The sequence below is a fragment of the Meleagris gallopavo genome, chromosome 11, assembly GCF_905368555.1.
Source record: "Meleagris gallopavo chromosome 11, MGAL_WU_HG_1.1, whole genome shotgun sequence".
NCBI classification, from domain to species: Eukaryota; Metazoa; Chordata; class Aves; order Galliformes; family Phasianidae; genus Meleagris; species Meleagris gallopavo.
The window spans coordinates 748,001-760,374 of NC_139414.1; the positions used below are offsets into that span (position 1 = coordinate 748,001).

General features: G+C 43.5%; 1 protein-coding gene across 8 annotated transcripts in view; it reads right to left on the reverse strand.

Annotated features, from left to right (window-relative positions):
• Positions 1-2,446: 2,446 nt before the first annotated feature.
• YEATS2 (YEATS domain containing 2) overlaps positions 2,447-12,374 on the reverse strand; it is a 41,584-nt gene continuing 31,656 nt past the window's right edge. For 5 of the 8 annotated variants that reach the window (XM_085233314.1, XM_085233312.1, XM_085233309.1 and 2 more), the window contains 10 exons: positions 11,203-11,334; positions 10,870-10,968; positions 9,787-9,898; positions 8,783-8,856; positions 7,942-8,021; positions 6,840-7,041; positions 5,463-5,689; positions 5,161-5,235; positions 3,688-3,761; positions 2,447-2,885 (listed from right to left, as the gene is read on the reverse strand). In XM_085233314.1, coding sequence (XP_085089440.1) covers positions 2,777-2,885; positions 3,688-3,761; positions 5,161-5,235; positions 5,463-5,689; positions 6,840-7,041; positions 7,942-8,021; positions 8,783-8,856; positions 9,787-9,898; positions 10,870-10,968; positions 11,203-11,334 — 1,184 coding nt within the window. In that variant the 3' untranslated portion in view covers positions 2,447-2,776. The remainder of the gene's footprint in view (positions 2,886-3,687; positions 3,762-5,160; positions 5,236-5,462; positions 5,690-6,839; positions 7,042-7,941; positions 8,022-8,782; positions 8,857-9,786; positions 9,899-10,869; positions 10,969-11,202; positions 11,335-12,374) is intronic. The other 3 variants (XM_085233311.1, XM_085233310.1, XM_085233313.1) reach the window with 3 other exon arrangements.

A 12,374-nucleotide genomic window follows, 5' to 3' on the forward strand; every position in this document is an offset into this window, starting at 1 on the left:
TCGGAGTGACAGGTACCAGTCAGACAAACCCATCACAGCTAATAAAAGAATTTATTGTAAACATATGTATCTTACACAATTATACAGTATAATACAGATAACATGAAGGATTCAAACACTCAGCATTACAAAGGGGCCACGTTTGTAGAGAGGTCTCTCACTTGTGCCCCTATCCCAAGCCATTCGCACAGGCACTTCTCGCCAACGAGATTTTCCTCCCACCACTTTTCAAAAGACATACTGCAAACATCTCCTACATCCGAAGCACTACGACAAATGTGTTATTTTCTAACAGATTTTATTTCTCTTCAACAAATGCTATCAATTATTAATGCAGCAGAATAGCCCGTAGTTGCTCTGAAACGCCTCAGTAGCAATCTGCGGTAGCGGCACTCTGCTGCAGAGCTGCCCCACGCCTCCCACACTGAAACTGTTCTTTGCAGAACAGCAGGACATGGGCGAGGACACCACGATTTGTAGATGCCCACACTGAGGCTTCTCAAGCGCTGCTCTGGGCACTGAAATCTCAGAGCAAAGCCCACAGGAGCCGGGGGCTGGGAACGCATGCGTCATTGCAGCAGATCCTAGCATGGCTGCATTTGCACAAAGGCTGTTTCCTACACACCCCGTCACAGCAACAGTGACAGATAGCTCCAAAACACCCTTTTGTAAAAGTTGTATCCAAGGAGGCTGGGCGCAGCACGGACTTGGAGCTCACATCTTATGAACAGCACAGGGCCAGCAGCCCCAGTTCCCCGCACTCCCCCCTGCACAGCTCAGACATAATCACAACCGCTCAGCCCCTTCGCACTGATCCCTGCAAAAACCAACACCAAGGGCTAAGCTGTGCACTTCCTGTGCTGGGCTCACCCCAACAAGCCAGGATTGTCCGCTGAATCCAGAGCATCCAAAAATAACATTTCCAGGGAACCCAAATCCTTCTTTGAACGCTCTTTGGATTTCATCCGTCAGTTTCCTAGATTCAAAGGCCAGGCTCTGCCACTTGCATTCAAGCAGACTCAGCTGCCCCATCGGCTCTCATGAACTAGGAAGGGGCCTGTCTGCAGACCTTGGCTTTATCCGCGTTGGAGGAAACAACAGCATCTCTTCTGAGGTACACAGCACCTTCTGCAGATCAAGAACTGCACCCAGCTGTCAGCTCTCCTTGGCAGCCTGAGATCACCACCCATCTTCCACAGATCCTGCATACAGCTGGCATTACCACATCTTCCAGCCCCAAAAAAGCACCAAAAGGTAACATTTTGAAGATTTATTCCCACTTCAGGCCAGAGAAGATAATTGCAGTTTAATGTTTATAAAAGGTTTTGTGCTGTCAAAGCACAGCACCAACAGGAGCAAGAAGCCTCAGTACATCCCTGTGAGGTAGGTTATCCTGCTCCCCATGCTCAGAGATGGGGAAACTGAGGCACGGAGTGATTAAATCAAAGGCCACGCAGCAGACCCAGCATAGATCAGAGCACTGGAGTCTCCGGCTGCTCGACCCACGCTCCACCCACCTGACAATGCTGCCTCACGCATCTGAGAGCATGATGGTCCAACAGGAGTCCCACCAACTTGCAATGGCTTACTCACACTATGAGCAAGCATCCAGGGGCTGGCAGTGGGAGAGAGCAGTCTGGGTGTTGTCATCAAAGCTTCCTTGAGAAAGGTGTCACAAGCCAGCCTGCAGACACATCTCCTGCAGCAGTGACATTCCTGAGACACAGAAGTCCTAGCACGAGTAGCAGAACTTCCTTGCAGTCAGGCTATCAGAGGAGGTCCCCATAAACAATAAACCTCTGATTTCTTTGACCTCATCAGGCTTCTGTGAATTCAGAACTTCAGTCAAAGTGACACTTGAGAATCCAAGCTGGCTCTTAGTGAATGTCGTCAGATCAGCACGGCAAGCTGGGCACATGCCTTCCAAAATTCACAGCAGCCTGGGGAGGCACTTGCTGGGCTAACAAAGGTTTCAGCCGATCCAAGCCCACAGACACTGAATACTGTACACACTCTTCACCTTTCTCATGCAGAAGCAGCCGTACCCATCTTACCAAGCCTGACCACGATTCACTCATATTGACTGAGCATGTGCCAGTCCACCCTCCTCTCTGAGGAGACTGAGAACTGTCAGATGGGACAGCTGCTCTGAAGGGGCTGGGAGTTACCTGCTTAGGTTGCACCCAGCTGAATAAGCAGACAACAAGCCCACCCAGCTGTATTCCCAGTCACACACACGATACTCAGGGAGGACTGGCAGAACTTGGTGGGACCATCAGCCTTCTGCTCCCCCACCTCAACCCTGAGCAACCAATCCATCCACTTGCTCAAATGACCCACCTTTAAAAGCTGACGTGGAATTCTCTCACATTCCAAGTGACAGAGTAACTGTTCTGCCCACTGCATGGGGAACCAACTGGCACGTAGTATGCATCAAAAAGCATAATTTCTTTTGTAAAGAAAAAAAAAAAAAGTTTAATCTCATCAGTACAGTTCTTGTCAGAGGGCCCAGGACCGTGGAGCCTCTCATAGCTAGCAACTTGATGCAAACTGACAATGTTTGTTCAGCCACTGAACATACACTCACCAAGTAAACACTGACATTTAACAATGTGATTTGGAACAGAGCATCATTTTGTTGCATTAAGGTGCATCTTTAATTGGAGGTAAAAGATAGTAGCCCGATGCTATAAATGTATACAAGTGTCCTACTGGATTTGTCTTCCCAGCTTCAGTCATAAATTCACCTTTCCTGTAGCATCTTCGCTGCTCTGTTTCATTGTTCCTCATTTAGTATCTTCATGTGTTTGTTTGTGAGGAAGTCAAGAAAGGGAATATTACAGATGGCTTTGTGAATATTCATCACTGTGATCTCTCTAGGAGTCCTGCAGGGAATGCATCACAATTTTTTTGTAACACAAAGACATAAAGCAGCAAGTCACTACATTTACTAATGGGGAAGAAAAAAATGCAAATCAGAAACAGGATAAAAAAAATCAGGTGCCAGAGGAACAGACCAAAACAAGACATTAAAATCTCATGGCACAGAAGAACCACTCCCAAGTGGCTGTGGGAAACATCTTGGGCACTGGCACAGTAAAATGAAGTGCCAATTTACATTATATATATTGAAGCACATATTAATAAAGTTTTTATATTCTATACAGTGATAGTTAAACTAAGCACTTTCTCACTGACCTAATTCTTCTAATTCCATGTTGCCAAACATGAATCAAATGCAATCCAATGGTTATCATAAAAATCACTCAGTATCTGAGCCATAGAAGAGCATATCCATGAAATACACTCTAGAGTGTTTTTCATCAAGATCAACAGTATCTGGGTTGTTAAAGTCCTAGCAGACCATGGGAAAGTTCATGGTAACCTCAGCTGGATAGGGGACGATCCTTCCATTATGGCTCAGCTAAAACAAGTTATCTGCCTCTGAGCGTGGCAATACCAGAGAATCCTGCCTCAGTTTTTAATGTCTACTCCTTTGCCACTATGAACTTGATGACACCCAACCCCTCCTAAGGCCTGCATCTTCCCAGAACCCAGCTCACGCACACACACAGTCCCACAGCATGGAAATCCCTCGCTCGTGTGGTCTGAGCCATACAAAATCTGACCCAATTCCTCACGCAGCTCCATGTTTTGTGCTGGCATTAAGTGGCCCAAGTGCTGTACCTGTTGTGAGGAGCTGTCTGATATGCCACTGCCAGTGCCTGCCGCAGAATGTCACTCATCAGCTGTTCAGTGGCCTGTGACAAAAGGCAACATTAGGCGACAGCATTAGGCAAAGAAGAAAGCAACATGCTTTTTGCTAGAGCATCAGTATAACCAAACATCTAAAGATGTGGCTCGCTTCAGTCCTGCTTGAAGCCAGCAGGGAGCAGGTCAGGACACCCAGGAGGCTTTCATTAGCACAGCACTAAGGACTGGGTATTCAACAGAAAGAGGCCTATAGCTGCACGCAGCTCATGACTGCGACTGCCCAGCCTGGTTCTCTCTGCACCCACAGAGCACCTGTGCACTGCAGGACGGATGAATGCCAGATCTGGTCTGCATTTCAAAGGCCACTCACACACCAAAGCTCCATACACGGCGGACAACAGATCTTCTCTTGGGACTCAGCATTGCTTGTTAGCTCTTCCCTTTGCCCACCAGGTTTGCTTCAGGACACTTACACAAGAACTGCCCACCCTGGACTGCAGACTGCAGACACACAGCGACTGTATGCACTGCATACTTGGCTCAGGCAACATTAATCTGGGCTACTGGCTTTTCTGAGCCTGTCTCAAGATCAAAGCAGAAGTTTCTGGGATTTTTCACGCAGAAAAGCTGAAGTATAACTCAACAATTATACTGGAGCATTCTGATGGTTAAAGCTGTGTCTAAACCCAGATATATCCATAACTGACTTCAACTGTAGTAAGAAACAGTATGAGTAGAAGTGTGCATACACACATACATACGAGGTAACCCGGAATCAGTGAGCTTTTAGAAAACCAATCTGCTGATCAGCAACAGTCTGCATAAACATCAAAAGTCATCTTAGGCTTGAAATACAACAGAGCACTTCTAAAAATAATCTGCTTTAGCCTTCAGCCCAACCCTGAGAACTCTAACTCCAGAGACTGTTTTTTACCAAAACTTTGAACAGAATGTTTCTCTGAAATTGAGTATGACAGGCTTCTCATACATGGGAGAATTGCTGCCGACTTCAGGCATTCAGTGGTCTCCCAGTAGAGACAACACAGGCAAAAAAAACCTCAACAGTATTTAGGAAAAAACAGCTAATCCTCTTATAAAATACTCAAGTCTTAAATAACGCTGGCAGATTTTTCCCCTTACAGTTCTGAAAGGTAGGACAAATAAGGAGATAATTCCAAAGTTAAAGAGAAGCCAGTATCTTACTGGAGGTCAGAATCTGCAAATCACTATCTTGTGTCCAAGTCAATAGATCAGTTAGGAATCTGGAAACACACACACAGAAATACACAATTCTCTTTGTCCAGCTACGTATCTTTCTATATGTGCACACACACTGACATCAGACTCTGCATCTCTTCTGCATATTACTTTGGACAGTCCATTTTTCTTCCTACACTGCTGGGTTAACACAGTCATAGAAAGTTTTATTGTGAAGTAACTTCTTACCTTTAAAATCATATCTTCTATGACTGATGCATAAACATTCCTTTGTACCTCAGCAGGCTGAAAGGAAATTCCTATCTATAAAACAGAAGAAAAAAAGAGAGCACATCAAATAACACAACTCACATTTTGCTACAGAACAGATGACAATGATATAACAGAAACAATCTATGATAAAGGGTATTTAAAGCCCAAGTGAGCAGGCTCCCCACTGCTTTCCAGTAGTATCATAATCTCATTTAATTAAAAAAAAAAAATAAGCCACAACTAAGCAGTCCTTATTAGCTTTAGGATTCACTTATTACCTTCTCTGCTGTGTCTCTCACAAACTCTGATGCAGGCAAGGAAGCCAAATAGAACTTCATCTCCTCTTGTTTCTCCTCCTGTTCTTTTTTAATGTTTATTTTTAAAGGCTCACTGAAGTTGAGAACATCTACTTCCTCTTCATGCTCGGGTTCTTGTTTCAGAAACTGCTGCAGTTGCTCTAGTTTTCGGCACAGATCCTCACCACTGCTGTAAGATGAAGGGTATTCTGAAAAAGAAGCAATCAATTAGACAAATGATATATTATGGAAAGCTGCTTACAAACAGATGCACGTGCAAAGTATGATAAGAAATTCTGATAATTAACAGTTATTTTTGTAATTCCTGTCAAACATACGGATGAACAAAAAAGCAAAATGCCATTGAGAACTTTCTCATTACGCCCTCATTACGCTCTCGGTGCTCCCTCTCATCTGCCCCACACCAATCAAGAAGGCTGCACTTCTAACAAGACAACCCCTGAAGCATTCTCAAAGAAGCTTTCTGACAGCTGTCCAGACAGCCTGATGCTCCTCAACCTGCTCAGAGACCTGGATTTGTACAGTGTAGGCACCACACAGCACTACATCACTTTTTACACTGTGACAAGTACAGTCATATATATGCATTTTTGTTTGAAGATAATTTAGAAGACAGATTCCCAATGAAATTACAGAAGGTTAAGAACACTGAGCTTTGAGAAAGGGATTACAGGTGAAACAAGGAAGCTTCACTGAGAGAATGGCCGAAACCACAGATGTATGCTTAACACAGACTACAGCTGAGTACTGAGATCCCAGAACTCTAGTGCTATACCTGTAGAGCTATACAGGCTGCAGTAGCACCATGTGAAGCTTCACACAGGCCAATTCACCACACTTCTGGAGTTAGACTAACCCCCACCTGTGCTTCACACTGCTGCTGTCAGACAATCTTTTGTACCTGAAGCTAATACACAGTTTGCACAGCAAGTCTTTGAACAGAGGCCACTTGCCAATAACATGCAAATGATTACACTGCAGGTCTGGAATTATCTCTCTTAATGTTTTTCTGCACACTGGGTCTCAAAGGGCACCCAAACACAGTGAAATCCAGAAGAGGTTCTACAGAACATAAGGTTTGGTAGGCAGAAGGGACAGCTTCACTTACACACTTGCTTGCCATTTCAACCTCCAATTTATGTTATTCCAGAGTGAATTTAAAAAAAAAAAAAAAGCCAAAAACACAAAACAAAAACAACAACAACAAAACAAATCAAACTCAAAGTAAGAAATCTCTTCTCCTGAAAAGGCAGCCTGTAGGTGAGCACACCCATTCTTGGGCCGATTTCACCAACAGTGCCTGTGGCAAAAAGGAGTTCTCTGTGCCTGCATGCTCACCTGGCTCGCTGTCTATCTGTGTCAGCACATCTTCAATGGAGTCCTCATCGTTTCGCAAGGTCTCAGGGTCAGGAGGAGTGTAGCCATGGCATCGACACCACTGCACCACGTGCTTTGTCTTCAGGGGTGTAATGCTGTGAAACCTGGGGTGCTTCTCTATGATTTCCTGCAGAATCTTTCTCACAGTCATTGCTCGTTGCCACTGTGACAAACCAAGGGGAAACTTATACTAGCTGAAACGTTTATGGCTGGATTATGACCTGAAACATGATTTTCTCGAAAGTAAGGGTGACAAAGAAAGACCAAAAGCAAATGCAAGAGACTATCCTAATCTTTGCCAGTTCTGGGCAGGTCACTGAAACTCTTCCTCATCCAACCTAAACAAGGAAGAGTGACATACATTTACGGGGGCCCAGACATACTTGCCTTGACTTGAATTGTCTCCTCTCCTAAATAACATTTTAAGATGCATAATGAAAGCAATCCACTAGAGCAAACAATGCTTCCCAAAATTTTGGTTTAACTTTGTTGACTTACGTTTGCTACAGCACATGATCTTACCAGTTTTACCACCTTCCTTGTAGGTCCACAGCAAAAGGATAAAACTACTACAAAACAGGAGGAAACAGCCAGAATACAGACGGATCCAGATTAACTATCTATTGCTGTTGAACAATTTGTGACAAAGCATTTCAGTACTAGTATTCTCAGATTCTCTTCTGATGGAAAGCAGCCACAGTCTCACAAAAAAGTGGACAAATTACATGGCGAAAACTCCCATGCCCATAACGTGCCACGAAGGAATGATGAGGATAAAGTAGCAATACATGCAAATTTGCAAAAATTATGTTTTTTAAAATATTTCAGAAACATCTAACTTTGAATTAACTGGAAGATAACCTTCAGAGTCCCTTCTGCCTGAGGAAGGCTCTGAACAACAAACTGGAGCACTACCCAAAGATCAGTAAGGAGTGCATCCACTTCAAACGCAACAAATTGCTTCAGAAAACAAGGGCAGCCAGCAGTAAGGAAGGTTCTGTAACTCAGAAATCCCTCTTGTTTCACTAATGACTGCTTACAAAACAACAGAGAAGAGGATTACCTCGGCTGCCCTCCTCTTCCCAATATTCCAGCTGTAATACTGTTCCACTGAACCGGCACAATAAGAGCTTACATCTTCACCTAGAAAACACAAAACCAAAAACAGAATTAGGTTTTACTAAGTTCAGTAAAGTAAGTTCTACTTTCGATGCTGTTTAGTGGCAAGAAGGAGCATGACTCTGCTTCAGGACCAAGGACTAACTTACAAATGCTGCTCTGAGACCAGCACAGATGTGTGCAGCACACACAGTTCTCTGGATGTAGAAACAGCATAATTCTGGTCAGGATACACAGATATCTGTGGCTATGCTATATGTGGTTAAGCTTCTTCTCCACTCCCCCCAAGATGTAACAGTATAGACCTGTAAGTCTGTCTTATTGGTCAGACTCTGTGTTCCACTGGAAAATACACAGACATCTATTGGCCAACAATTTACAATAAACACAAAACATTTAAAACACTTCATGGCAAACAGAAAAGGATGGGGCTCAAATCCCCTGTAATGAAAGCCACATTGCACTGCCTGCTTCTACTTTGCTGTCTGCACTCATCTTGAGAGAGTCTGCATACCTGGGGTCCAGGAACACTGTTCAAAGTGCATTAATTACCAGGAAAGAAGGAGCTTTTCAGTTACGTATGTGAGGAAGAGGAATACAGTTATAAACATTGAATGTTTCAGTGTAAGCTACCACCTTCTGTTAAAACAAAGAAAAAACATAAAATAAATAAATTCCAGTGTTGAATTTTGAGCTGTTGCCACATTTGAAAGTATTTCTGAAACCCTGGCAATAAAAAAAAAACTCTGAAAATAAAAAGCAAAGCCTTCTCATCCACCACTTACTTTTTTCAGCAATTAATGGAACCTTCTTCACTATGGCTGTTAAAAGCTGCTGGGTGTTCTCCAAATATTCTATGCTGCAAGGGATAAAGAGAATCACAATGAAGAACGCTGTTGGAAGTAATGAAACATACGCAAAATGTTCCAAAATCACTGCAAGTCCATGGTCCCAAGGCATTGAACAGTACTAACGTGAGGGTAAACTTATGTTCGAAGAGGGTATTCCAAGCAGCCCTTCCTCTTTCTTAAGCATCCACACCTGCAGCTTCATTTGTCAAGCTGAAGAAACTTAAGACAGCCTTTTTTGGGCAGGCTTGGAAGAAATCCCTGCATCTCGTAAGATGCAACAGTATTTTGAGGGATAAGCAGCAGCTTATTGTTAGTACAAGCTGTCCCATGAGGAATGTGGGATAGTGCATGGGATTCTGCTTTGTACTGAAAGACCACTCAGGAGTACTTCCACGAATACAGCATTGGATTTCATCAGTGAAACAAAATAGTCCCATTATATTTATCTAATTCCAATTCTGAACCAAGGCAGCTGGCATACTGGGTAATTACAGAAATATATGACCTTATCAAGACTAGAGCAGCAAGAAGAGAGACCGTTCTACTTATTTCAGCTGCTCCCTTGTTAATCTGCATTTTACCGGGCACAGTTTGACCTCGGTAAGAGCACAGAACAGCAATGGGAATTGTATAAGCAGGGGATGATAAAAGAGGTTTTAGCAGCTTGAGATTTAGCAAACCCCATAAGAACGGCAAATCTTTAATTGTATTTTTTTTTCCCTTTCCAGAAGCCCTGAATACAAATCCACTAACAAAGAAATTGTTTCAACTCTCTGAAACAAATGCTGGCCAACAGGATTAGTACCGATAAAACAGCACACGTGACAGAAGATTTCACGTCAGTGTCAAGCTTCTAACAATGCTGCATGAATTCCTAGGGACACCTCCATCTCCCCTGGAATTTCTAAGATCAGAAATCCATGCAGACAAACAATTACTTGATAATGTAGTTCCCAAGTTCTGAATTCTCTTCTGTTTTCACTGCTGCTTGCCCTTCCTGAGTACCCACAGAAGTACAGTTTTGTCCCGTTGAATCAGGCTCCATCTTAACTTTAAAGAAACAGAACATGTTTCAGAAGACAAAAGCAGCCATCAGCTTAATAAATGTGTTGAGCGAGACTCAATAATACCAGATGTCTTACATTAAGTAACATCATTTCTTGTTTGCATTCTACTTGCTACACATGAAGAATATATACCCTTCAGCTGTGCTAACAGAAAACCACCACAGCAGGACCAGCTCCCCCTCCAAATCTCAACATTTTCATATCTCATCCCTTTTAGAATACATGCATGTGCACAATAAGTCATTGATGTTTTGCACACGACTGACTGAACTGCTTACAGATGTATGCCAGTCTTCCGGTAAGCAAGTAGCTGACAGAAATCTGCTAATGGTTATAGCAAGAAGTGGCACTTTCAAGTGGCACCAGTGAATTTTCTCACATCTACAACAGAACTCAGGAGCAGCAGAAGAGAGATGTTCAGCTCAGAACAGCCAGACAGCCTGGTATTCACCTGGGATGGGACACACAACAGTTCTGCAATAAGAGAACTTTCAGCTCTGGCAATGCGTGATGCTGGAACGTTGTGCAGGTGTGTGGATGTGACTGTCCACTCAGCCTAATGCATTGGCACGAGGCAGAAATAGCACTGCTGTTTACATTCTCCAGTAAGTTTGAGCACAGTCACTATCACAGTCACTGCTGTCCTCAGAATAAAGAACGTGTTTGCTCAGTGCATTTCTGCAGTGACAGATTGAAAGAATGAATGTTTACTGCACTCACAGTAGCCTTACAGAACATCATCATCTTTCCTCCATGTATTTATGGGTTTTGTCAAGGAGGAAGTAACTGTTAATTTCCCAGCCCCCAGATGCCATTTTACACTTCATTTAAACCCTGCTAACAACAGAAATACAAGAAACCACAGTCACAGGGTCTGCTTTCAGAGCCAGGCCTCCCACACAAAGCAGCAGTGAACATTTCCACTGCTTATCTTACTGAGAAACTCTGTGTTACCTTTAGTGATGGATGCCACAGAGGGACTAGAGACAGCCATACTTGCTGATGTGACAGCTGTCACAGCTGAAACTTTGCTGGTAGAAAGTGACTGTATCACTGGAGAGGAACAGGAAACAGTTAGGACAATAAAGGAAGAAAAAAAGGAAGCTCTGACAAAAAACCATACTGAGAATCAACAAAATATTTGCAATGCAAATTTTAGGGATGAGCCTCCTTGCTACGTTTTCTTCTATCTGTAACCTCGGACCACTTTGGCCAACAGTGACCAAGAGCTACTCTGTGTCAAAGGGGATTTTCAAACACCATCTGTCATCCTCCTCTGCCCTTTACCTTTGTTCATAGGCATGAGTATTGTCTGAACACCTCCAGAAGCTGTGTTAACACCGAGCTGTTTAAGCTGGCTGGGAACTGTCAGAACAGCCTGCTGTGGACTAGACTGATTTGAGTGGATTTTTAGCAACCCTGTAAGAAGAATGGAAGACAAAATGTTAAATAAAACACACCATTTTGCTTATCTCCAGTTATTTCTCTCCCTTTCTGCCTGAACTAGGATGGCACTCAATTAATAAGCCACAGTTCAGTGAACTGTCTGCCTGACAAATTTCTGCTGACATGGATGATTGCTGAAGTGCTGGGTTGCCTTATATGCTGCACAGCACCGATATTTGTGAAGGCAGTTTCCTCATTATTGAATGAATCTTAAACAAATGCTGATGTAACACAAACTTTTCGAACGAAGCAGGCTCAGCACAGAGCTGAACACTCTTATCAGAACAAGACAAAATTAGTTGAGCATGACTTGCAGCTCTCCTCTCCTTTCCTTGTGCTCAAGTGCCCGGTGAGCCAGCGACCAACAGCTCTGCTGTACTCAGCCCCTTGCTGTGCTTTGCCAGTGCCACACACACCTCTGCAGTTCAGCTGCAGGTAGTGGAGCACAACCAACCACACTTCCATGAAATGATGAACCCAAGCCTCTGCAGAGGGCCTGATGAAGAAGATACCTGAACTGAGTGTCCCGTGTCTTTGCTACGGGCACTGAGTACATCTGTACGGATGGCTGACCAAGCTATGAAGCATATCAAGGGGAGGAGTGAACAAAGCACTGATTTTAGCCAGGGCTAAAACAACAGGCAGGACATTCTGGTATCAACAGCATCCCATCACCTTGGTGGAAACCAGCACAGCTCCAGACTGTGCCATAGGGCAACGAGTGAAGAGCACTCAGCTCCTGCTCCCTAGCTCTCTCCTCCACACTAATATTGTGTATGGGCCTAAATCCATCATTTCCACTAGTAAACTAGCTATTTTCTGTACAATTTTATTTAACGTTCTGATTAATTAAACTTCTATTCAGATTATGGGCATTTAACAGGCTGCTATTTTAGACATTTGTGAACACCATATTTCACAGTAGTAATTTATACTCATAAATTGCTTCAAGAAAGTTTCTATTCCCCTTTTAATATCTCACTATTGCTTAAGAAGTGTAACTGCATTCCAGT